The sequence below is a fragment of the Saccoglossus kowalevskii genome, chromosome 7, assembly GCF_978046115.1.
Source record: "Saccoglossus kowalevskii chromosome 7, keSacKowa6.1, whole genome shotgun sequence".
In the NCBI taxonomy this organism is placed as follows: Eukaryota; Metazoa; Hemichordata; class Enteropneusta; family Harrimaniidae; genus Saccoglossus; species Saccoglossus kowalevskii.
In genome coordinates this window covers 1,334,408-1,361,452 of record NC_140647.1, presented here as the reverse complement: position 1 = coordinate 1,361,452, position 27,045 = coordinate 1,334,408, and the positions used below count along the sequence as shown (strand labels likewise).

The following is a 27,045-nucleotide window of genomic DNA, read 5'->3' as shown; positions in this document are numbered from 1 at the left end:
GAATATAAAGCTGGCAATCATCATAATATTCACGTCCGTACGTATGTCATGGAATGTACACCAATCGCACCCCAAAATACCTTCAATTTTGTAGAAACTGGAGAACTTACCTTTGCAAACATGTCTCTTATGCCGCCTTCTTGAAGTTCTTGAAATCAAATAAGGTTACTAGTTCTTCTAGTAACTAGTGAATGAGACCACTGAGCCGAACAGAATACATGTATAAACAGTACTATAATAAATTGCACGCAATGAAGAAATCACGTGCTGTAGCGTTACTCACAGATCTAATATTTTATTTCAGCTGGAATTATCATTCGCTGAAAAGACTTTTTCTGGCTGTTTTTTGTATTGAATTTATTTTCATTGATTTTTGACAAGTTTGACTGTAAAAAATAGAAAAAAGGGAATATTCGCTGGATTTTATTTTAACTGAAACATACCTTCAGCGAAAATGGCAAAAAAATGTTGCAAGCAAAAATATAGTATTTTACAGTAATTAATTTATTCTGAGCATGCGCAGACATTCTGTCAATGTTGCCGGGAGAGGTAATTTTTGATAAAAATCGTGAAAAAGACCCACTTGGGATTTTCAGATCTGGAAAAAAAATTACGTGCATACTCGGAATACACTTGTTCATCAACCTGCCAAGTTTCACTGATACCTGCTGTAGAATTTCTGAGAAAATGTTGGAGACGGAAAACGGACAAAACCTGAATTATAACTCCCCTTTTCAGGCTGCACCTGAACGGGGACTAAAAAAGCTAGCATCAAAGAACAAGAAGTGCATGTGGGAAAGCGATGAGTGAACTCGAGGAAAATTATGCTGATGTGAGAACAAGCCATATACCTGTGGAGTACTCGCTAAAACATCGAGAAAATGTGCCATTTCAAAGGGCACCCTTACAAATAATATCTGCAATTGTGTGAACATGATAACGTGCAAACAAGGAACAGAGCTCGTGGTCCACAAGGAAACTTAGTGATGATGCAGTTTTAGATGTATACGGCTTTCCTCCTTCGATCTCACATAAGCAGGTTCACATGGATGTATCATTTTCAACTATTACCAACAACGCTATGTTAATAAAGACATTGTGAAATTCTTTTGTTTTTATGTAGAAAAATACAGTAATTTTACCAAGTAAAATCATATTTATTAAAATTGTTGTTCATACACGAGTTGTCGAACACACGACATAGTTTGTAATTTCATCCAGCTCCTTTCAGTCACGATTCAAGACAAATAACATAGTTGAACTCTGGTGACCTTGCCCTTTGTTATATAATAATTCCCTTTATCATAGTTTGTTTCAATATAAATATGCATTGTCATAATTAATTTTGAATACAAACAAGTTTTGGGGAATCAGTCTACCGAATGTCCTTAAAAGATGTAAATATGTTACAAAAACATTGGTGCCTTATTTGTTTAATTATTTTAAGGAACATAATTTCCAGCTTTATTCAAAGTAATTCAGATATTTTAGAATAAAAACAAATGTCTCATTGCAAAAAAAAAGTGCTGCATTTAGATGTGAATAGATTCATAAAACATGAAAGATAACAGAAAAATTTAGCTGGCTTTAGTCCAAGTATTTTGTACAGGTGTCTGTCAAAAATGAATGATTCAGTGAGACAAATATGAACTGCCTCATTGTGTGACTACTGTATTATATGAAAAGTAAAAAAAAAAACACCCTTTATGAATAGCTATCATGTTGCAAGCTCTGCTTTGTATGCAAATCAACTTAAATAGTTGGTGTCCAGTGGAGGGAGAAGTCAACAGTACTGTTGCCTCCTAAGAATCTACATCTTCAAACACTGCAATCTTTGAAGTGCGTTTTTAAACTAGTATTATAAAAACTCTATCATTCTGTTCTAATAGCTGAAACATATTCCTGTGAGTTCTCATTTGTCGAATGAACTGTTTGTCAAATACAGAATACATATATTTTAGAATAATTTTCTTTTTAAAATGTGGATGAAATGTTTTGTTTTTAATGTATTTTTTATGTATTGTTTTTGATTTCATAACTTTGAACTAAACAGATTTTCTATTAGCTTCAGATCTTGATCAAAGTTAAGCACCCAGTTCATAGGAGTGCTTATATTGATTTTCTGACATCTTGTTTTCTGTAAAGATTTTATTGGTAGGTTTGCAAATGTGTATCAGACTGTGCAATCTCTCCATGAGTTGGTTTTGAAACCCAGTATGGGATTCTGAGATACATTACCAAGGATATTATTACAAGATAAATCATTTGCTTCATTGAACACATACAACAATGCATATTTCCACTGAGATCAGTGACCTTTGATGTGTGTCACCAGTGATCAGTCAAGTAGAAACAGTCAAAATATTTTATCAGATTTTCTCAATTTTTGCATGATATTTTCATACAGGACATCTGTTGTTCAAACTCAGGGAAGACTTTATACTGATGAATAAGGTGACCAAGTTTGATAAAGTTTGGAATAGAATTAGTAAAGTTATTATGCACACAATAACAATTATTAACGACGACGACAACGACAACGACAACAACAACAACGACAACGCCGGACAAAATTTTTCCCTTAATATACCTTTCCCTTCCATCTTTGATGGTACGGGCAAAGTAAAAAGGCACAAATATAGATAATATAGCAAATTATTTTTTTCTGAAATATTCGTGTGTAATCAGTAATTATGAAAAACAAATTATGGGTACATATGGAATACATTTCGTTATGAATTATTCTTAATATCAATTTCTAAATTATCTTGTCAAAATCAGTTTTTTTTCCAGGATTTTTCCCCCAAAACGAAAGAATTTCATAATGTCGGGAACGAGAAGTTTTTTTTTTATTATTATTTATTGGGAACGGAAAGTCTTTATCGTAGTGCTTCGCCTCTGTTGACAATGAGCTCTTCGGGTTGCTAAAACTGTATGTCCACCTCTGTTGGGGTGAACATTTGTATTATTATACTGAATAAATCTTAGAACAGAAATGGTGGCACTTAATCATGGCAATCTTCCAGGTCATCGTTAGAAAGATTTTCAGAGGCAAATTTAATCTTGAAGGATTGCAGGAAATTGACCCTTACCGATTCATATTTATGAATTAATCGGGATTCAGGTACCATAGTGTTTGTAACAACAACAACAAACGCTTTCGCGTGGGATTTTTCATGCAAACATTGTGAATGGTTCCCCGACACTGATTCCTTTTTTAACTTTCAATTTTTCTAAGACGCAGCAAACCCTGCTTATGACCGGAGACGTCGTCGAGATGCAGGTGCGATTCCTCTTAGCAACGCGTTCTATTTATTACCAAAGCGTGTGGTCGGCGCCTTTGATTGAGTTTATTTTGTTCTTTTATTCACGTAATCTATCACTGGCAGCGTTTGTTTTGCCGCGTCTAAGCTGACTTTGTTTTGGCTGTAAGTGAACTACGTACAGCTCATGAAAGTATTTCGCCCAGAGTTTGCAAAAAGCGGAATACCCTGCAAAATTTGAATCCTTTATTTTATAACGAGACATTGGGCGCAAAAATAATCAAAGAAAGCTTAGAAAGAACTCCCATGTGCTGAGAGTATTGGAGACACATTAAATATAATTTGAAATTACTTAGCTGAAAACTAATTATGCAAATCAGAAAATTAACATGAACAGATTTGATTGTAAAACTAATGAGGTCTGCGCAATGTAACAAAAACTATGTACCAAGTTTAATTGAAATGTGATTAGAACCAAAAAATTATGAATTATTATGCTAATTGGGGAAATAATATGAACAGAGTTTTACCCCAAACTAATTAGGTTTGTACATTGTCCGAGAGCATCTTTGTACTAAGTTTCATTAAAATGGAAATTAGTACTTTAGATATCAGTGTGAAAGCTTAAAATTGGTTAATTATGCAAATTGGGTAATTAATATGTACAGATTTTAACCCACAATTATCCAGGTCTGTCTATTGTCCTACAGCATCCATGTATAAACATTCATTGATATGTGATGATTACCGGTAGTACCCGAGATATCAGTGTGAAAGTTGGAAATTGGTTAATTATGCAAATTAGGTGATTAATATGCACAAATATTTACCAAAAACTAATTGGGTCTCTGCATAATTTTAGATTCATTGAAATGTGATGATTAGTACTTTAGATATCAGTAGAAAAGCTGGAAATTAATTATGCAAATTAGGTAATTAATATGCACAAATATTTATCCGAAACAATCAATCTCTGCATAGTCCTTGAGTATGTAAGTACCAAGTTTCATTGAAATGTAATGCTCACTACTTATATCAAAAGCTGAAAATTAATTATGCAAATTAGGTAATTACATGTACTGATATTACCATAAAAACTATCAGGTCTGTGCAGTGTCATATGACATCTATGTACCAAGTTTCATTGAAATGTGATGATTAGTACTTGAGATATCAGTGGAAAAACCGAAAATTGACTAATCATTATGCAAATTAGGTAATTAGTATCTACGGATTATTACCAAGAACTAATCAAAACCTAGCATTAGTTCAGAAAATCTATGTACCAAGTTTCATCAAAATCCAATGAGGCGTTGTTTAGATATCAGTGGAACAGTCATGGAACCACTAAAAAATAGCTAATTATCATGCAAATTAGGTAATTAATATGCATGGATTTTAACCAAAACCTAATCAAAACCTAGCATTAGTTCAGAGCATCTATGCATCAAGTTTCATCAAAATCAAATGAGTGGTTCTTTAGATATCAGTGGAACAGTCATAGAACAGCTAAAAATTAGCTAATTATCATGCAAATTAGGTAATTAACGAGCATGGATTTTTACCAAAACCTAATCAAATCTGCGCATTGGCCCAGAGCATCTATGCACCAAGTTTCATCAAAAACCGATGTATGGTTCTTGAGATAGCAGTGGAACAGTCGGACACACATACACACATACACACACACACACATACAGACACACTAACTGCAAAGACTCCCATTTTGTGCTTCGCACATGGGAGTCAAAAACCATAATTGTAATTCAACAAGTTTATGTAACGTGTTAGTCCGCTTGCCAGCCGCCTAGTTAAAAAACGCGATCTCCATTGATGTCGGCTTCGACAACTTCGGACAAGTATTGCAAGTATTGTATTTGTTTCACAAATTGTACAGTACTGTCATTCTATAACAATCGATTGGTCGTTTTTTTCACAGTCTTACTATTCCTGCAGATATTCTTCAATTGTTATAGGTGCCATAGATTTACATAACTACAACTTGACCCGTGTTAAACCCAAACCATGCCTGCATGACAACCGTCACCCTACACACGGTTACTCAATGAATACCGTACTCTACAGTAGACATTTTTCGCTCTCCACCAAAAATTGAATGGTTTTATTTCATATTAGTTGTGTCTATGTCAGTGTCGTATTTGATTTCACATGTTTGGTTCGATCTTGTTTATGGTGGACATTATTACTACGCGTATGTATTAATACCAATTTTATATGGCCATGTGATCCACCGTATTTTTTCAACGGTCGTTCTATAAATTTTTGATTGCATTTATTCTTATTTTAACATCATAAAAACAAAAATGACACACTTGTACATGAAACAGTAGGTAATGAACTGTAAATGCGGGCGGTTGCGCTGTCAGGCGAGCGAGCGAGCGATTGTGCGAGCGGATACTTCCGGATTTGCGCGGTCGAAAAAAAAGCGGAAATTGCGCGGTCGAATTGAACAAAGCGAGCAAAAAAAAGCGATCGAAATCCGGAAGCGGGCGGGAGATTGGGCGAAATGAGTACTGTAGCTTACATGAAGTAGAAAAAAAAAGTTGAGCACTTTCAAATTTTGGTCAGTGGCATGCGGCTGATAATCCTGTGCAACTATTACCATACCAAGGGGATTCCTATAATTGGCTATGATCAGTTATTGCCCTATTCCTAGTTTTTTTCAGACTTCTTCACAGATTATTTTATGTTTTGACCACGATTTAACAGATAAGAGACACGTTTCAAGTAATGTTATTGATAAAGTCACTTGTCCCATAGGTTCAAAGAGGTATTTTCAGTACTTCTTGTAAACTACAAGGAACGAACGAACGAAATACTAAACATAAATTTATAATGCAACAAAACACACTATTGGTGATCTGCAATACCACCAATGAACCATAATTACTGATATTTTAGGTCAAGGTTTTTTAAGATAACTTTTCAATGCCAACATTTTCACAAACTGAACATTTTAGAGTGAAGTGTTTTCTGAACAGAAAATATTGTTTTGGTAGAATAAAAATTAAATTTCCCTTTGAAATAAAGTAAATGTCTTGCTCATACATGTACATTGTATGTAAGTTGACTGCTTGTTCAGCTGTAAATATAAATCTATTGTTTTTACAGTTTGATACCATAAACCTGACTTGACATTGATTATGATGGAAATAATAATGAGACCATTTGTCAAAACATTGATTAGAGCAAGTAACAGAGTTGTAATATAATGCAATGCAGCATGCTAAGTGTAATATTACTCTTACAATAAGACTATTAATAAAATAATTAAATAAATCAGCTACATGTGTACCACATAAAATAATTAAATAAATCAGTTCTAAATGTTTATAGTGCTGCTGTGCCTTCCAAAGATTTTAACACACCTAAATCACAATTTAGCTGTTTAACTAATAGCAATCAGTCAAATTGGTTCCTAAACAATATCAATGGTAAGGTAATTCAAAAACGAACCAAGCACTTAGGTTGCGTATTTTGCTAATAAAATTTGTATGAATGTCCCATCTGAAGTATTGAAAGAGTTTTGATACCTTCAATCCAACTGATTTATTCAATATATTACTACTGATTGTTTTTGGCTTCCCAAATTTTATACAAACAATAGTTTCATCCAGTTTGTACATTAAAACACTTGATAAATTTCGTTTTTTGCCATATTATAACTGCAAAATCCAAATAGTCTGTAATTGCATTTCATATAGTTCATGGCATCAATGAAAATATTAACTAACCTGACTCAATCAATATGGATTCAGTTTCAGGTGTATCTGCAGTGATTGTTTCTGAATGAGCCTGACCATCTTCAAATTGTGCTAACACATCTTGATATTCATCTGGTTGTGCTGCAGGAGTCTGACCTTCCTCTTCTTTATCTTCTTCATCTACACAATAGGTTAAGAATATAATTATGCATTACTTTCAGTGTTCAAAATAATGTTAGTGGACTACAGTGGGTGTACTTAAAATATGACACATCCATGTATTACTATGAGGTTATAACGAGGATACCTCAAAGTATGCACGAAGACAGTACAGCTAGAGCATTTTCTGACGTGCAGCAGAGGTCGATGCAAAAGTGTACTGTCCGGGTACATACTTCGAGGTATGCTCCTAATAACCTTACTATTATACATTTTTTCCTTCCAAGAATACATCATGGGAATGCCGAAATCCAAAAACTTTACAACAGAATCAGCAAACTTCTTTGTGTGGAGCCCAGTCAAACCCTGGTGGCAGCCATGCTTGTTTTTATTATTAGAAAACGCTTATGCGCTTAATTCATTCCATATTTGGAATTCCCATTTCCTTAAATGGTAGGATGAAATTACCCTGTAAAATAACGCAAAATTATGGCACGCTGTAACTTATGGCATTACTGTGATAAATGTATAATAATGAGTAATTACGACATAGCAGGATGTTTATTCATAACAGAATCCAGCTGTCTTGGTGCACATGCATTGCATAAGCATTTCATTTCAACTCATTCATATGGTACCACTAACATTATTTGGTATCATAATAATTATAATAATAATTTTATTAACACTTACACATTCCCCGGAGGGATTGGCAATGGTTACAAAGGTTACAAAACAGTAAATAGATAAAAAAACAAAACAAAAAAAAACAATCTAAGCTAATACATTACAGATAATAGCAAGTATAAAATTATGATACTACGATAGATAGAAGACAAAATGCAAAACTCAAATAGTGAGAGAAGGTTGTCACTGGGGTTGCTGTCTTATTTCAAAACACTTCTTCAGGTACAGTACAGTTCTCGCGGAAGCTTTGGCTTCACTTCAGCTTCACTTCAGCTTCACCTTCGCTTCAGCATCGCATCATTACGGCATTGTTATGGCTTCAGCATCGCATCAATGTCGCGACATTAATAAGTTAGGCGGTTATAGCTTCGCTTCATTGTGGCCTCATTATGGAGACAATGTGGCATCAGCATCGCTTCATCAAACAAAGAAGTACAGAACTCATTTCGCCCAACCGCTCGCCCGCTTCCGCTTTTCAATCGTTCGCTTTTGCGATCGCTTGTTGAATTTCCGCTTTATTTTCGACTGTGCAAAAATTCGTACTACTAAAAATTTTCTGGTTTTCATGGATCACGGTTACTAGTTTAGTAACCGTGCATAGATGTTGAACAACCGTCAAAAGTTCAAATACTTTGTTTTAACTATCTATAATTATATGCACGCAATTTGACCCTTTGACCTAGATTTGGCTGGGATTGAATATTTTATTTTAGACAATATTCTGACGTGACGCACTGCTACAAAATGTATTTCAACAGAAGTACGACATGGTTGTCCGGGTTTCTTTTCCTGACTGTGTTGAGTTTACGATTTGTATAATTATTGTTATTTTCCCCAAGGAGAACACAAGCTGAAGGACCATGAAGCTAAATAGAAGTCCCACGCATGGACTGAGTGAAAGAAAATATTTCTAAGGCTAAAATAAAACCTAATATCTTTTTGTGTATTTGTCAATTTTGCATATATTTGGTATGACAGTATGTTCGTAAATATCTGGAAAAATCTCGTCTTTCGTTAATAATTTTATTTGTTTGAAATGTCTACCGACCATGTCCCAATAATTTGTTTGGAATATCGATCCCCGTTGGGCTCTCCTAACGGTCCCGACGTCCATTATTCAACACAATCAGCATTTATTTATCGTAATTCATGGGGATCATGTCCCGTAATTTGCGGGCTGTAAAACCAAATAATTAAACAAGTACTATTTATTATAAATATTGTTTTCCCTCGTGAAACTACAACACAGCGTAGAGTTGTCGCGGTGAAACAGTCGCCTTGAAATCGATGGAACTTCAATTATCCATTTCTCGCCTTGAAATAAAATAAAAAAAATTCGAAGAGCATCGGGGATATATTATTAACCAGTCTGACCAATCGCTAGCTTTATTTTATTCAAATCCATAAAATTCACGAGTTTTTCGACATTTGTTGGCAACTTCCGCGCTAAAAATGGTTGAAAATGTGGGTGTGGTTCTCTCACAAAGTCCCGTTGATAATACGGACAAATATGGTTCTGTGACCCAGGTCGTGCTCCAATCTGGTGACTTTCAGCAAATTAATGATGTTGTAACAAAGCATATTTGACGCTAATTGAAGGGTCGTCGAACTGTCCAATCTCCGGCGTCGATTCACCGTGCTGTGACAGACTTCACAATCATTCACTGAAAAACATCGGTATATTTTGACAAACGGCTGGGATTTGACCTCAGTTCAAAAAAAGAAAAACTGGGCTGAGATACAAATCACTTTTGCAAGTTGGGAAATAAGGTAAACCAGATTGGGGTCGATGATATACAGTATCGAAGGACTTCCGTGTGTATAACGAGTTTCAAATTTGTTCATCGACTGGTCACCAAATATTTACGGCTACAACTAAATGAACACTTTTTTTCTGAAGCCCAATAAATTATTTCTGCATGTCAAGTGCTATTCGATTTTTTACCAGGTATGTGGCTCGTTTTTATTTGAAAATATTTTTTTGTGAGAATACTTTTAAAGTACGAATAGATCGAGCTCAGGTCACTGATCGTGACTTAATTTTGAAAATTGGATGTAAAATTTTACCAGACCGACGCCACCACAACCATCCAATCATAGTTGGAAATGTACGCACTTGTTTTGGAACTTTGTATCAAGATGGCAGGCGACAACGCCATGCACCAGGCGGCGTTCGCGTGTTTTGCATGTATTAGTAGTCCGGGCATGGAATCGGACTCAGCTAAAACTAAACGAAACACTGAAAAATACCACCAAAATGAGGAATCTGAATCTGTTCTCTTACCAGCAAATAAAATGAACGAAAATAAGGTAATTTTATAACAAGAACAGTTTTATTTCGTATAGCAAATTGTGTTGTTTCCGAACGACGATTGCATCGTGTGATTTAAATTTATCACGTTTTTCCTTGCAGTCAATATGACACTCGTCACCTTGCAGATTGCGATGTACTTCACAGTCTTTGGTACCCAATACTCGCAACATTAAATAAATTAAACAAGGCATCTTTTTAAAATGTCATTTTACTCTTGGTCATTATTTTATTCCCCTTACCGCTTTGAATTTCGAATCGATTACATATCGAACTTCTGTACATGTGTTTTACTCTACTGCCTTTCCATGTGAAAATAATGAGGTCATACTCATGTCACAATACTTTGAAGCTGATGCCATGAGACTGCAAAGCTGAGGCCACGATGATGCCACAAAATAAGAGGCGAACACGGCTTCAATTTTCAATGACGCGAAGCTGATGCCACAATGATGCTATGCTGAGGCGACAATGAAGCCATGCGTAGGCGACAATGATGCCACAAAAGCCAAAGCTTCCGTGAGAACTGTACTGTACCTTGCTACGGGGAGTGTTAGGCCACTGTTGTTTAGCAAGGCTATGAATTGTGTCTTTGGTGGCAAATTTTTAAAGTTTTGGATTTTGGTTTTTGCCATTTCGAATAGGACATTTCTTTCGGGGGTATATCTTTTACATGACATCATGAGGTGAAACTCATCTTCTACTTCATTTTGATCACAAAGGTTGCATAATCTATTAGCAAGGGGTATTCCTTTGTGTCTGCCAGTCTCAATTTTCAAGTTATGGTCACTGAGGCGGAATTTAGTTAAATTTTCGCGCATCTCAATGTTTTTCAGGGTAACAAGGTATGTTTCGAAGGCAAAATTGTTTTTTAATTCTCTGTATGTTCTTAATTTATTTTTTTCATTTTGTTTTGATCGATTGTCATTATGTAATTCACTTTTCCAAGTTGATATGAATGATGTTTGTATATTTCTGTTATTATTTTCTTGGAAAGCTAGTTTTAGTAATGGATTTGACGAGTTCTTTATACGATTAAAATATTTTATCATTTGTTTTTCGATAAAAGTCTCCAATGGGTAACGTTCAAGTTCGCCGTATAAACCCATTGTTGTAGTGTTTTTGGATGTTCCCAAAAGAAAACTAATATAATTTATATGTACATCTTCAATTGGTGATTTTAGTGAAATTTCATCTCCCCATACATCACTACCATATGTGAGAATTGGTCTGATTAGTTTATCAAACAGAGAGACTGACAGTGGTATACTTAGATGTTTGCCTGTTTTTCCCTTTAAGGAAAATAAGGCCTTTAAAGCTTTTCTTTTTATGCTTTTTAGGCCTTCCTTGAATTTTCCATTAGCGCTTACTATTAATCCTAGGTAATTGGTTGATTTTACAGTAATTAACTCACAACCTTCAAAGAAGAAAATATCATTCTCTACAAGTCTGTTTGATCTGTTAAAGATCATAGTTTTTGTCTTTTCCGTGTTAACAGTTAGATGCCATTTTTTAGTGTATATCGATAAATTATCAAGACAAGTTTGTAATCCTGTTTTTGATTCAGAAAGTATTACAAGATCGTCGGCATACATTATACAGTTAATAGGTGTATTTTGTAGTTTGGGTGGGTCACATCCAGGTTTATTAAGAACATCAGATAAATCGTTTATGAAAATGTTGAATAGGGTTGGGCTTAAGTTACAGCCCTGTTTTACTCCCACCCTTGAAGTGAAGTGTTCAGTTAATCCTTCTTTGCTCTTACTAAACATATTTTTGATAATTTTATAGATTTTACCCGATATTCCAAGTTTTAACAATTTAATATACAACCCCTGATGCCAGACACTGTCGAAGGCCTTTTTTAGGTCAACAAAGCATGCATATATTTTATTTGAATTTTTACTATTATTTTTTTTGTATTTTAATATTTTCTTTGTTATTGACAGTGCTACTATGATAAAGATATTTGTTAATTATTGTCTTAAGAATGAAGATATTGTCTGTTGTGCGTCGATCTTTTCGGAATCCGAATTGCTTGTTTGAAAGTATGTTCTTTTTCTCTAAGAATGTGGTTAGTCTAATGTTTAGAATGCTTGTAAATAATTTGCCAAGGCAATTACAAATGGCAATGCCTCTATAGTTAGATGGGTTGATTTGGAGCCGGATTTGTGGATTGGTATAAAAAAACTGAGGTTCCAAGAATCTGGAAAGTGGTTTGAATTAAAAATTATATTAAAAAGCTTATGTATGGCTTTCAGTAAGTTGGCTTGGCTGTGTTTTAGCATTTCATTGCAAATTTTATCTTGACTCGAAGCTTTATTATTTTTCAATAGGTTAATCCCTTTTAAAATTTCATCTTTTAGAATTGGACCGTTCAAGTCAGAATTAAGAACCATGTGTTCTTCTTTGTTCTTTAATTCAGTAGTTAAATCATCACTGTGGTGGGATGTGGAATTTGCATTAAATAATTTTTTTAAATATGAAAGCCATTCAACTGGTTTTATATTGTTGTTACACTCGTTGTGCGATTCTTCATTATTCATTTCATGCAATGTTTTCCAGAATTCAGAAGGGTTTTCTTTTGAGGTTTCAAGTTGGTTTAGTAGTAGAGCTTTTTTTGTTTTTTCTTCTCTTTGGTATCAGTACATTGTACAACTTGGATTAAAAAACAAAAACAAGCTTGGCCCTTTAAATTGTAAACTTGAGCTGGTTTAAAAAAATAAATCTATGCACATTACTTACTAAATGTGGTCAAAGTATGGTCATATTGATATGGTGGCTTCAGATCAAGACAGGTTTATTGCTAAAGACAATGTACAGTAATTTACAAGTACCTTCTGATTCCTGTTCCTTTGGTTCATCTGGTTTTGCAGTCTTGTGTCTGACAACACTTACAAGATCCTTAGTTGATATATTGTGAGCATTTCTAGAATGGGTTTTCAAACCTTGTCGATTTTTAAATACTTTCACACACTCATTGCAAGGGTATTCGGTCATATGTTTGTTGTTATTGTGCTGTTCTAAGTACTCTTTAGTGATGAAGGACTTGTTACATTCACTACATTGAAACTTGGTCATATGCTTGTGAATGACATGGCGTTCTAGATCAACACAGCTTTTGAATGGCCTTCGACACTGACAACAGATTATAGTTTCTTTGTTGGTCTCACATTTAGTCTTGATGTGCTGTTTGAGAACTTCCATGGTTGAGAACGCTTTACTACAATCACGACATTTCAAATCCATCCTTGCTTCGAACTTCTTATCCTGTTTTTGAGGCATAGTTTCCTGCTTTTTCTTGCTAGTCTTGCCACTGCGCCCTTGCACCTCCTGTTTTTTCAAACCTTTTTTTTTGGCAAAATGTTCTTCAATTGAATGCTTTGATGTGTAATGCTTGTCAAGTTCATTACGATCTTTGAACAACCGGCCACACGGAATACAAACTAAGTGTGCTTGCTTGTCATGAGAATCTTTCAAATGGTTTTGCATGGCACCCCTGCTCATGAACGTCAGTTGACACACTGGGCAAGAAGAGGGTTTTGCACCACCTTCTTCTTGTCGTCGTTTCCGTATGTTCCTACTATTATAACCGAATCCCTGGTTGACCATGGTGAAACCAGCTTGTGCACCGAGTTGATTCCAACCAGGATTCTGGGATAGAGGCAGGTTAAGCAAAGAGGGTGCTGTTGATCTGGCTGCAATAATGTGCCCCTCAGTGTGCTGGATCAGTGCACCTGGTGTAGTGAAGGGAGCACAACAGTCATTACAGGTATAAACATATGGTACTTGATGCTGATTTCTGTAATGATGTTCAAGTGCTTGTGGCTGCATAAAATTTTGTCTACAGAATACACATGGTAGAGATCGCTGTTGCATTCCTTTCTGCCAAGTATAGGTTTCATTCATCTCAGCCGCACGCACAAAATCGCCATGTTTTGCTCTGCAATGCTTTTGGAGTCCAACCTGGCTTGCAAACATCTGTCCACAGAACGAACAAGAAGCTGGACCAACTCTAGTCATAGTAGAACCAGTAGAACCAGTAGCAGCAGAAGCACTCTGTGGTCGGGTGTACTGCATTGAATCCAATCGTTGTTGCCTACCATCATAATCATGACCAGTTGAAGCATGTGATATAGGTGGAGTAGTACCATGTTTTACACTGTAGTGCTTGTGTAGGCCGACTTGGCTACCAAACAATTGACCACAGTACAAGCAATAAGTAGGTCCAACACCAGAAGAAGGTAAAACAGAGTGTTCATCTCTGCAATGCTGATCCAATGATGCCTCATTGATGAATGAGAGTCCACAATGGATGCAAGTACGGGTTCCTGGAACCATCATCATGTTTTTCTGCATAGATTCGTTGTCCTGAAACTGTGATTGGTAATACACAGGATCTGGTAGAAGAGGTTGGCCAGCTGCACGTCGTACATGCATTGAATATTTATCTGAGTAATGCCCACGAGAAACTTGCATTGGAGAAGTGTAACCAGCAGCCTGACCCCGGTGTCTGCTGGCATAGTGTTGCCGCAGCATATCTTGATTACTGAAAATCGACCCACAAGAAAGGCACTTTGGGAGAGGAGTGTGAACAGCTTTGGTGTGTCGTTCAAGTGAATCTTTACTGGTAAACACTCTAGAACATCTGTTACAACCAAGCTTTTTTTTGTGGTGGTCTTTGCAGTGCTCTTCCAAGGCTGACTTAGTCACAAATGTGTGATTACAAATCGTACATGGTATCGTAGCTGGATGTTCTTTTTTGCGATGCTCTTCCAATTCACTTTTCTGGGTGAACCATTTGGTACAACGGTTACACTCATGTGGATGATTCTTTGTGAAATGAGATTTTAGTACACCCTTGTCAACTAGCATTTCATTGCACTGAGTGCATTTACGTGGAAACGGCATGTGTTCCTCTTCACAATGCATATCCAGTGCATTCTGCATGTTGAACGACTGTGTGCAATGTCTGCAAGCATGAATCTCCTTCTTGTGCATCTCTTTGCAGTGGACAACAAAAGGACGCCTTCTGCGATACGTCTGCTTGCAAAATTTACAGGAATATTCAACATCTAGGGATTTTCCATGCTCAGTTTTCATGTGATTCCCCAGAGCTGCCAAACTAGGGAAAGTGTTGTCATTGCAAACATCACATGTATGCACCACCTGAATTTCTTGCCTGTTCCTACGTCGTCTTTCCGACTTGGAATTGGCTTTTTGTTGTTCAGACTCTTTTTTACCATTCTCATTGGCAGGGGATTCTTCAGAGGAACTCTGAGATGCAATTTCTATAAAAGAAATAAAACAATGTAATTTAGTTCAAAATTGAAGTGCTGGAGTGTCATGAGGACCTGCCATGGATGAGTTTTAGAAGAAAAAGGCATACCAGTACTAAATAAATACCATAAATTTTCAGTATGTGTCAAATGCCATTTTGCAACATCCATCATAGGTCAGTGTGGCTACATTTTCTCACAAACTGATGTTTGAAAAATACCCCACTGGCAGGTGTTTCAGTGCCAAAATATCTAGTGTTATTTTAGAAAGGATAAAACTGCATTGCAGTTATCGTTATGGACGACAGTAGAGATAAAATATAAAGGGTGAATGTATGGTGATTATGGTTTAACAATAAAAGAGCAAAACGTCCCCCATTGTAAAGTCATCAATTTGTATACTACAATCAAATACAAGTAGTGTTCTTGCTACACAGTATACAGTATAACAATCAAGCTAATCTTTTGCTTACGTCTGTGAGAGAACAGTGCCTAGCACAGGCTAAGAAATGCCCAATCTTGTTGAGTATATACAACAAGCAGCCTATCGGCTGAGATAGCTCCGCTGTTAGAAATGCACATTTCAATTAAAGAACTGAAGACATCATCAGAAAATGAACAATATGTATAGTATCAAAGCAATCGGACTTACAGTTTTTAACAAGAAGTCGAAAATATCACTTTCTACCAAAAATGACTAAAATATTCACCAAAATTAGAGAATTGAAGATATCATCACGAAATGAACAAATCTGAGAAAGATCTACATGTAGTATCTATATATGTAATATCAAAGCAATTGAACTTTTGGTTTTTAACAAGAAGTCGAAAATATCACTTTTTACCAAATATGACAAAAATATTCACCAAAATTATAGAATCCAAGATATCATCACGAAATGAACAAATCTGAGAAAGGTCTACATGTAGTATCTAAATATGTAATATCAAAGCAATTGAACTATTGGTTTTTAACAAGAAGTCGAAAATATCACTTTTTACCAAAAATTACAAAAATATTCACGAAAATTAGAGAACTGAAGACATCATCACAAAATGAACAAATCTGAGAGAGGTCCACATGTAGTACCTATATATGTAATATCAAAGCAATCGGACTTGTGGTTTTTAACAAGAAGTCGAAAATATCACTTTTTACCAAAAATTAAAAAAATATTCACCAAAATTAGAGAATTGAAGATATCATCACAAAATGAACAAATCTGAGAGAGGTCCACATGTAGTACCTATATATGTAGTATCAAAGCAATTGGACTTGCGGTTTTTAACAAGAAGTCGAAAATATCACTTTTTACCAAAAATGATAAAAATATTCACCAAAATTAGAGAATTAAAGATATCATTACAAAATGAACAATTCTGAGAGAGGTCCACATGTAGTACCTATATATGTAATATCAAAGCAATTACACTGGCGGTTTTTAACAAGAAGTCGAAAATATCACTTTTTACCAAAAATGACAAAAATATTCACCAAAATTAGAGAATTAAAGATATCATTACAAAATGAATAAATCTGAGAGAGGTCCACATGTAGTACCTATATATGTAATATCAAAGCAATTGCACTTGCGGTTTTTAACAAGAAGTCGAAAATATCACTTTTTACCAAAAATGACAAAAATATTCACCAAAATTAGAGAATTAAAGATATCATTACAAAATGAACAAATCTGAGAGAGGTCCACATGTAGTACCTATATATGTAATATCAAAGCAATTGCACTGGCGGTTTTTAACAAGAAGTCGAAAATATCACTTTTTACCAAAAATGACAAAAATATTCACCAAAATTAGAGAATTAAAGATATCATTACAAAATGAACAAATCTGAGAGAGGTCCACATGTAGTACCTATATATGTAATATCAAAGCAATTGCACTTGCGGTTTTTAACAAGAAGTCGAAAATATCACTTTTTACCAAAAATGACAAAAATATTCACCAAAATTAGAGAATTGAAGATATCAACATGAAATGAACAAACCTAAGAGAGGTCTACCCAAGGTACATATACACCCAGTATCAAAGCATCCAGGCTTGTAGTTTTCAAGAAGAAGTCGAAAAAGTAAAACATTGACACGGACAACGACGACGACGGACAACGACGACGACGGAGGACGACGACGACGGACAATCACTCATATGATAAGCTCCGCTCGACAAAGTCGACAGCGGAGCTAAAAATCTCATATTAACTATGATTACTCAGTACAGTAACTAGGAAGGTATACTTGTTAGTTCTACGGTTACAAAACAATACACAAGCAAATTCAGACAGTGCAGATAGCAGTAGCACAGATTCTCATTGTCCGTTCATTTTTTCTTGAGAACAATTTACACGAGTTCCCCTTGATTGTCATGTCGAGAATGGCATACCAAAATAAATAGTCGTGAATTTAATAGTAAGTCTTCCTTACGGACATTAAATACCATAGCGTTTTGGCCACCCAGCCCTGGTTATACAATGACGCACACTTTAATAGGTAGTGCTTAAAAACTGGCTAGATTTAATCCAGACTTAGCATTTCCTAACACATGCTACGATTTCATGCACATTTTCTTAACATTTGACTTCTTAGCCCATGCTAAAGAGCTGTGCATGAACACTACTACATGTATAAACTGCACCTACCATCTAAACCATCTTTAGTTTCATCTTTCTCATTAGATGAGGCAACGTCTTTTTCTTTGGGAGTTGCACCACAAGAGTCTATAGTATAAAGATACCAACATTTTATTATGTAAGCAAGTTACTTGTTCATGTACCATTAAAATCCATTTACTAACACTAGTTTGTATTCAAAAGTTAGTTTAAATCCACTAAGTCCATATTCCTCAAAGAACTAAGTAAACCACTGAAATTCTTCATTCATAATATACATGTAAATAAAAAAACAAACAAGCCATGCATGAACCAGTCCCTGTTAGTTATTAAATTTTAAGATTTATAGTTTTTTTTATACATGTAGTAATATAGTTTGAACATAAACATGTCAGAGCTATGAATCCAGTAGCTGATTATGATTATGATGATTTTTTAACATTAAAATGTTTGACATTGTATCTGATCATCAAACATCCATATTGAGAAATATTGCTCTGGAACCGCAATAATTAAAACAAAATGGCGACCAGTCAGCCATTTTAAATACATCTTTATATTTATGACGTATAATGAATATATAAAATTTCAACATAATCAGTCAAAGCACGATATACAGCTCTAGAACCACATTCATTAAAACAAAATGACCACCAGACAGCCATTTTGAATTCGATCTGAAAAAGACAAACCATGCATGACACACTCCCTGTTAGTTATCGAATTTGAGATATATAGTTTTGTTTATAGTAATATAGCTGGAATATAACCATGTCAGGAATATGATTATGATGATTGTTTAACATTAAAATGATTGACATTTGTATCTGATCGTCAAACGAGTCCATATAGAGAGATATTGCTCTGGAACAGCATTAATTAAAACAAAATCAGCCATTTTGAATACATTTATATACATCTATAACATGATGTATAATGAATATGTAAAATTTGAACATAATCAGTCAAAGCAAGTCAGATATGGCGCTAGAACCACATTCATTAAAACAAAATGGGCGTCAGTCGGCCATTTTGAATCTTATCTGAAAAACAAAATGTTGTGCACCAAGGTCCCATAATGTCCAATGTATATACTAAGTTTGAACAAAATCCATCTGTAGCCGAGAAATGCTCGATTTTGATGATTATTCAGTACAAATATGGCCACCATGTCGAAGATATGGCACTAGAATCACATTCATTAAAACAAAATGGTGCCAGTCCGTCATTTTTAATCCGATCTGAAAAACAAAATGATGTGCATCAGGAACCCATATTGTCTGATGTATGTACATGTACATGTACATGTATAACGTACCAACGAATTCCATCGATACATGACCGAGATCCAGTTCCAGAAATGCTTGATTTTTGATGATTTTTTAGCACAAAAATGGCCACCATTTGACTATTTTAAATAGAATTGTCAAACCAATATATGTTCAAATTTTAAATATTAAAATATTATATACCATTGTGGAATATTTAAAATTTGAACATAATCAGACAAATCACGTCAAAGATATGGCACTAGAACCAAAATCATTAATTTAACAAAATGACTGCCAGTCACACGAACACATGGACAGACAGATGCACAGAGGTCAATCCATAAGTCCCCATTTTCGAACTACATCCGAACGGGGACTAAAAAGTAATGCTGCCAACTCACTTTGTTATCATTTCTATTGATACAACTTACATTTGAAGTTTTTTCAAATGAAGGAAAAAGGAGCTAAAACATCAGACGAAACATTATAACTATAGATTCCGTTACAATAATCACAAAACATAATCATGCCTTATTTGCTAAGTAGTCTGTTAGTTATCCATATACTGTACTCGTTTGACTTAGTGTCATGCTTGGCTTAGGGTCCACCCCCACATTTGGGACATTTCTATTTTCTGGGTCATGTTCGGCTAAGCGCAATCTTCTCTAAAATGACCCAAATTTGACTGTATATTCATAAAACCTGGTCTTTGATCATTGTTCGACTTTTCCAAATAATGGTAATTTGAATTCATATAAAACACCGTCGTGAACATATTGAGTCTACCAAGGTAAACTGTGCTTCCACAAGTACCTTTTAACTAAAGTGAATATCATCCGTAAATATCACATTCCATATTCAGTTTACATTTCAAAATGAATAATTACAAGTTTTTTTAAAACAAGCAAACTAACCGTTGAAAAAGCTCTGCTGTCCTTCAAGAACATTGTGGTAGCTAACCCACAAAAAAGCTGTTTGGTTCTGGCTGTTGAGAACATGTCAACTTAAATTCATCAAACAATTTTTTCACAAAAATAATAATGTACACCTCAAATATCAAGGCAAGGTAGAAAAGTTTGCTCTGGATGATTTGTTGGCAATAAAATATCTACCTTTTAGCCCTTTAGCCATTCAGATCATAAAAAAAAATACATCGGTACAATGTATCCCCCATGATGTATAGAAAGTGTGAAGTTTGAATTTGATTGATTCAAGCATGTCCAAGTTACAAGTGTGGTGACCTGATGAACACATACATGTACACAGTGAACAATACAAGTCCCAAGTTTTCAGACTTCGGCTATGAACAGGGATCAACATTGCAGTAATAGTACAGTAACTTAATTTTGACAGGTTAAGATTGATCGAAAAGCTCCTGACTGTTCAGCCAGTCTAGAATAATAATTCATTGATTCAATGCCTACCAGCATTACTTGATTCCACTGTATTTACTTCTTCAGTTCCTTCAAGATGACTCTCTGCAACCATCCCAGACTGTTCAGCATTCTCAGGTTCCATGGTTACTGTCATAAAAAAATGTCATGATACACATGTATAAGTACATTTGTAGTTTACAATAAAAAAACAAGCATTAACAGTGATAAGTTCCCATTCTGTAGGATGTACCGTAGTAGAGGTTTTTTTCTTTGAAAATATCAAATTTACTTTTTTTCCCATATTCTCTTATACGAATATATGAAGCATGCATTCAACTAGAAATAACAATAGTAGGTATGGTTTAAGAGGGTAATACATTTTGAGTAAATCTGAGGACAGTGTGTTTTATGTTTTTGTGATTTTTCACGCTTAAGTAAACATCGGTATTTGGGGTTAGTATAGAGAGTTGATCTTGACTCCAAACTGCTCCACGATGGTGATTTGTGGCATAGGTATTCTCTGATAGCTGCTAATGAAATCTGGCAAAGATTATTTGTCTACTAATTTGACTTTAGAAAATACAACACAACTTTTCCCCTTCGTGGACTGTGGCATGATATATCATATTTTAAAACAACGTTGATGTTTTTAAATAGTGTCAAAATTTAGGTCACGCAACAGTAGACGAACTGGGAATTTGAATTCAAACCTTTCATAGTATCTCTAAGTACCGCAAGCATCATTTCTGTGGCCTTATTTTGGTTTCTTTGAAAATAACATCTCTCTATTTGCACAGTGATCACACGATTACACGTACCATTTTTTGTTGGAATATTTATTGCATATTATTTGAAAAATAAGCTTTCTAAAAATATACATGTATAAGTTTATGGGATTCAAAGAATATGTTACTTCAGAAATGTGCTATCCAATTGCAATAGCAAAAACCTCTACTGCATCCTTAATGCCAAATTCCATCATTATGCAGTGATCCAGTAGTGTAGGTATACATTTGACTAAATAGAGCTTTGACGGTATCAGTCATTGCCGCCAAGATACTGTAATTGGCTGAGTATTACTAATTTGATTCACTAAAATTGAAATGTGCAACCAAAATCCAGTTGTAAAATGAATGTACTAAGTTTTGAACAAAACAAGTCATTGAAAATGACACAGTCCCCGTTAAGTTCTCTTTGTGCTTGTCATATTAAAGCAGAGGGGTTGTCACAAGCGTGTCCTTGAAACTTGAGTTCCAAGTGGCGTATACAACAGATTGTTTATTTACATGAAAACACGCGTTTCGTGTCATAGTAATATGGCCAAAATAAAAACAGCCGTTATTCAGCCATCTTTGATCTGATTATGAAACGCAGAGATATGTATGATGTATGTGCCAAATACGAATGAAAATGGTACATAAATTGTAGAAATATAGTAGTAAGGCCAAAAGGTCAGATGGCTGTCAAACGGCCATCCTTGACCAGATTTTGAAACAAATTGTCATGGACATGCATCCTAACATGTATAAAGTACATGTATGTGCCAAATTTGAATGAAAACTGACAGAGCACATCCAAGATACCGCATAAAAAAACAAAAACAAGATGCCTGCCAGTCGACCATCTTTGATCCAATTGCGAAATATATCGTCATGGACATGTATCCTAACATGTAAAACGGACGGACAGACGGACACTCGGACGGACTTCCTCAGGAACTCACGGACGGTCGGGGACATGTATCCTAACATGTATGATCTATGTACTAAATTTGAATGAAAACTGATAAAGCATGTCCAAAATACGACATTTTCAAAAAACAAGATGGCTGCCAGTCAGCCATCTTTGATCCAATTGTGAAATAAATCATCATGGACATGTATCCTAACATGTAAAATCTATGTACCAAGTTTGAATGAAAACTGACAAAGCATGTCCAAAATACAACATTTTCAAAAAACAAGATGGCTGCCAGTCGGCCATTTTGAATCGAATCGCTAAATCACTGCATGTGCATATGTCCCACATAAAGTACTAGGCACATGCAAAGAATGAACGGAATCGGTCCAAGGGATTCTGAGATATGACTCCGGACGGACGCATGGACGCACGCACGCACAGACGCACAGACGCACGGACACACAGACACACAGACACACAGACACACGGACACACAGACACACGGACACACGGACACACGGACACATGGACACATGGACACACGGACACACGGACACACGGACACACGGACACACGGACACATGGACACATGGACACACGGACACACGGACACACGGACGGACGGAGACCGAATTATAAGTCCCCGTTTTCGGACTTCGTCCGAACGGGGACTAATAATGCAAGCTATCTCTGAGAAACAGTTGTTTAAATGATGTGCATCTATAATCCAGTATGTAAAATCCTGATACAAAGTTAATCTGTGAGAAATGATTCCGAATGCATTACCGGTACTTCTATTTTAGGACTTAAAACGAAATTGCCATCGATGCGACAAAGTTGATTAAGTAACACAAATCACACAACCTATGGTATTACTGGACACTGTTTTAAACTGTGACAGGAATAAAAAGAAAATGGCCACCATCTCAAAAAATATATGATGTGCACCTGTAACCCAATATGCATGCTCATGATTCAAAGTCTGAATAAGGTCGCCCTGTTCATCTTCAAGAAATTTTGCAATTTTGAGGATCAGAATGGCAGTCGCACTTCATTTTGTTTTTTTCAGATACGATTTTCAGATGAGATTTCAAAATGGCCGCCAGTCAGCCATTTTGAATCCGATCTGAAAAATTAAAATGACTTGCAACAGGAACCCACCGCATGTCCAAGATACAGACGCACAGACTGCATCCGAACGAGGACTAAAAAAGAGCTACTACATGTATTTGCATGACAGCAAATCAATCAAGCTTGCCGACAGTACTGTCGTGAATAACAGGTCGTTGTTTTTGTTCTATAACTCATTACAATCAGTTTTGTTTAGTTTATTTTTGTCGACTTGCAGCATGATTGTTATACAATTATTAACAGCACAAAACAGTTTTCATTTCCAAGAGCAGGTCAAATCATGCAAATACATGATGGAGAAAAGTCAATAAGAAGTCATAAAGAACTAAATCCCATGAAGAACATCATAAAACCATGGTTTTTTGCTCTAATAAGGGTAAAAGATGATTAATTTGGGATTGTTTGGATAGTGTGATACAAGAAAATAGTGTCCTTTTATTGACTGTTGGGTATATACAATTTTAGAAGTGTATTCACAGCCAAATCAGGTAAGACATGTTTATAGACAAATTAACACAGAAAATGTTTTTGTAAATTTCCAGTAGTAAATTTGGAGACACATTTTGGAAAATGATAAATCCATCTTAGAAATCACCAATAGTAACCTTGAAATAAAATCAACAGTTCCAAGCAAATTTGGTGCAATAAATTCAGTGTTTAGTACTCCACACATTCATAACAGGTGGGGGGGGGGGGGGTCGAAACAAAAATCGAACAGCTTGGGGAGTCACCCAAGATGGCTGCTATACAACGCAGACCGTAATTCAATAAGATGACAATTTCGTAGAAATTAGAAGTGACAAGTAAACAAATGTAAACAGCCCTAAAATAACTTGCCACAAAACTTCATGGCATCACAACTCGGGCAAGAAATATCAGGGTTCGTTGAAAGAAAAAGCGTGGCAACTTGCCCGTCATATAACCACATGCGACGGAGTAGGCGTTGGTGCAGTCGCACGAATTTTGCATGAATATCGAAACGCTGCCGGGATTTTTTTATATTATATTTTGATCCAATCACGTCAGCAAACACGGTTTTTATTGTTATATGACTTACCCGTGTTGTAGAAAGCGTAAATGACAAAATAATGCAAGAATAAGCGGTCGTCGAGAACACACAACCAGGCAGCTAGCTCAGACGATGGACGACAACATTTACATAATAGCCTCGTTTTGACTCTCGGGTTATGGCAATGGAGATACCCCGGCCTCGGCAATTGTTTTATACGATTATTACTGTTGAGAACGAACTGGGAACCATTATTTATTTATTTATTTATTTATTTATTTATTATTTATTTATTTATTTATTTATTTATTTATTTATTTATTTATTTATTTATTTATTTATTTATTTATTTATTTATTTATTTATTTATTTATTACCTTTTAGTTTTTGATGGAGTGTGTGCAGCCCGGTCTCTAAACCAAATATTAAGTTAGGACACCCTATTATAGACCATAACAGTTCTAAATTAACTACAATATTAACTAATATCGTGTATTAATTCCTCTATTACCGTATTAATCCGCTCTACATATATGTATGTAGACACACCTACGTGATTATATTGGGTTATATTGTCTAGTACCTTCTGTGGTTTCGCTACTAGTGCCCAATTATTGCCGAGATTGAAATGGTGTTCTACTATATAATACATATATATATATATATATATATATATATATATATATATATATATATATATATATATATATATATATATATATATATACATATAAAGTACTGTATTAGTTATTTTATTATTATCAGAGGTACATTACTTGGGGTTTGCAACTACGTTGACATGATACCAAGATCACGTTTCGGTCTCGCATAAACGTTCCAACTCAGAAAAATTCGAATGCGCATCATGCCCGAGGTAACTAGATTATTTGGATGTCCAAATGGATCAAAATACCTGTTCACGATATGACGGATTACGATAACTATATTTTCTGTACATTTTCGATGTATCCCATTTTTTCACCATGAATGTGATAATACATGTGATATTGTTTTATTACAAACCGCCTATGCCATGTCAGAAAGCTATCTACGATATGAGACTTGAATGGCACCTTGACATGATGTCACCATACAGTACTATGCGCGTTGCAAACCACAAGTAATGTACCTCTGTTATTATTCATTATTTTAGAATTTTTAGTACAAGAGATATAGTTATTGTTTCTGAATTATTCAAGTTAAATAGACTTATTTAATATACTACACGAATAATGATAAATATGACGATAAACATCAATTGCAACTATACTGAAAAGCAGTAATGACACCATTGTATAGCAGTTCTTCTGATCAGAAATAAGATATCCGCCCAAGACAAATACATTTAAAGTCGGTTGATAGTTGTCTTCAAACAGAATGAAGCTGTCTATGCAGGGACGGATATAGGATTTTTTTTTATCGGGGGGAGGGTCCAAACTTTAATATCGCAAGACTAAATTAATGATTTTTTTTATTATACAAAAAATGTTCGATGCAATTGTAAAACCAATTATGCTTTACTGCAGTGAAATTTGGACGAGCGAGAACATCAATAAATCGCATCTAATGGCAAATCTGTCAACACCAATGGAAAAAGTACAAATACATTTCTGCAAATACCTTCTAAAAGTAAATAGCAAAGCAAGTAATTTGGCAAGCCTACTAGAGTTGGGAAGATATCCTCTCCTAGCATCAAGCTTAAAATATATGATCAAATATTGGATCAAAATTAATAATTCTAACCCAAATTCGCTAGTACATGAAGCTTACAATCTTGGGATACATCTTGATAAAAAAGGAAAAGACAACTGGGTAACAGACATAAAACAAATTTTAGAAAATTTAAATATGGGTAATATTTGGGAAAACCATAAATCTCTTGATGAAAAACAAATCACTGAAACAGTAACGCGCAAACTAGAACAATCCTTTGAAATACATAGTACAGAAACATTACACGATGACAATAAAGGTAAAAACCATAAAAACAAGTTACGAACCTATAGGAAAATTAAAACAGAATTTGCATATGAAAAATATCTCACCACAATCAAAAATCCAAATCATAGAGCAGCTATGACAAAACTCAGAATAAGTGCTCATACCCTTCAAATCGAAAGGGGCAGATATAATAACATTTTAGCGGAGGACCGAATTTGCCCAGTTTGTGACAAACAGGAAATTGAAAACGAAAAACATTTTCTTCTCAATTGTGATTTATACAAGAAGGAACGAGAAATCATGATCAAGAATATTAAATACAATATAAGCAACTTGGGGACGGATGACGAAAAACTTACAAATATACTAAAAATTAAAAATGACAAAACAATCATTGAACTAGGAAAATTCATCCACACTTGTTTCAAATTACGACAAGAAAAAATCTTAAAATGCCAGTTGCCTCAACCAACCGCCAAATAATTTAATTTTATTTTTTATTTTCTATTGTCTTTGAATTTCTTGTGTTATTTTTTATCTTTTTTGTATTACTTTATTGTATTTTCAACTAAGATCCCACTCCGGGA

General features: G+C 35.0%; 1 protein-coding gene across 1 annotated transcript in view; it reads right to left on the bottom strand.

The window, feature by feature from the left end:
* The window catches only part of LOC102807889 (uncharacterized), a 45,749-nt gene extending 21,072 nt beyond the window's left edge, over positions 1–24,677 (bottom strand). Inside the window, exons 1-5 of the mRNA XM_006811566.2 lie at positions 24,566–24,677; positions 20,746–20,844; positions 18,081–18,158; positions 12,983–15,436; positions 7,019–7,168 (exon numbers count right to left, since the gene is read on the bottom strand). Coding sequence (XP_006811629.1) covers positions 7,019–7,168; positions 12,983–15,436; positions 18,081–18,158; positions 20,746–20,839 — 2,776 coding nt within the window. The 5' untranslated portion in view covers positions 20,840–20,844; positions 24,566–24,677. The remainder of the gene's footprint in view (positions 1–7,018; positions 7,169–12,982; positions 15,437–18,080; positions 18,159–20,745; positions 20,845–24,565) is intronic.
* Positions 24,678–27,045: the final 2,368 nt, after the last annotated feature.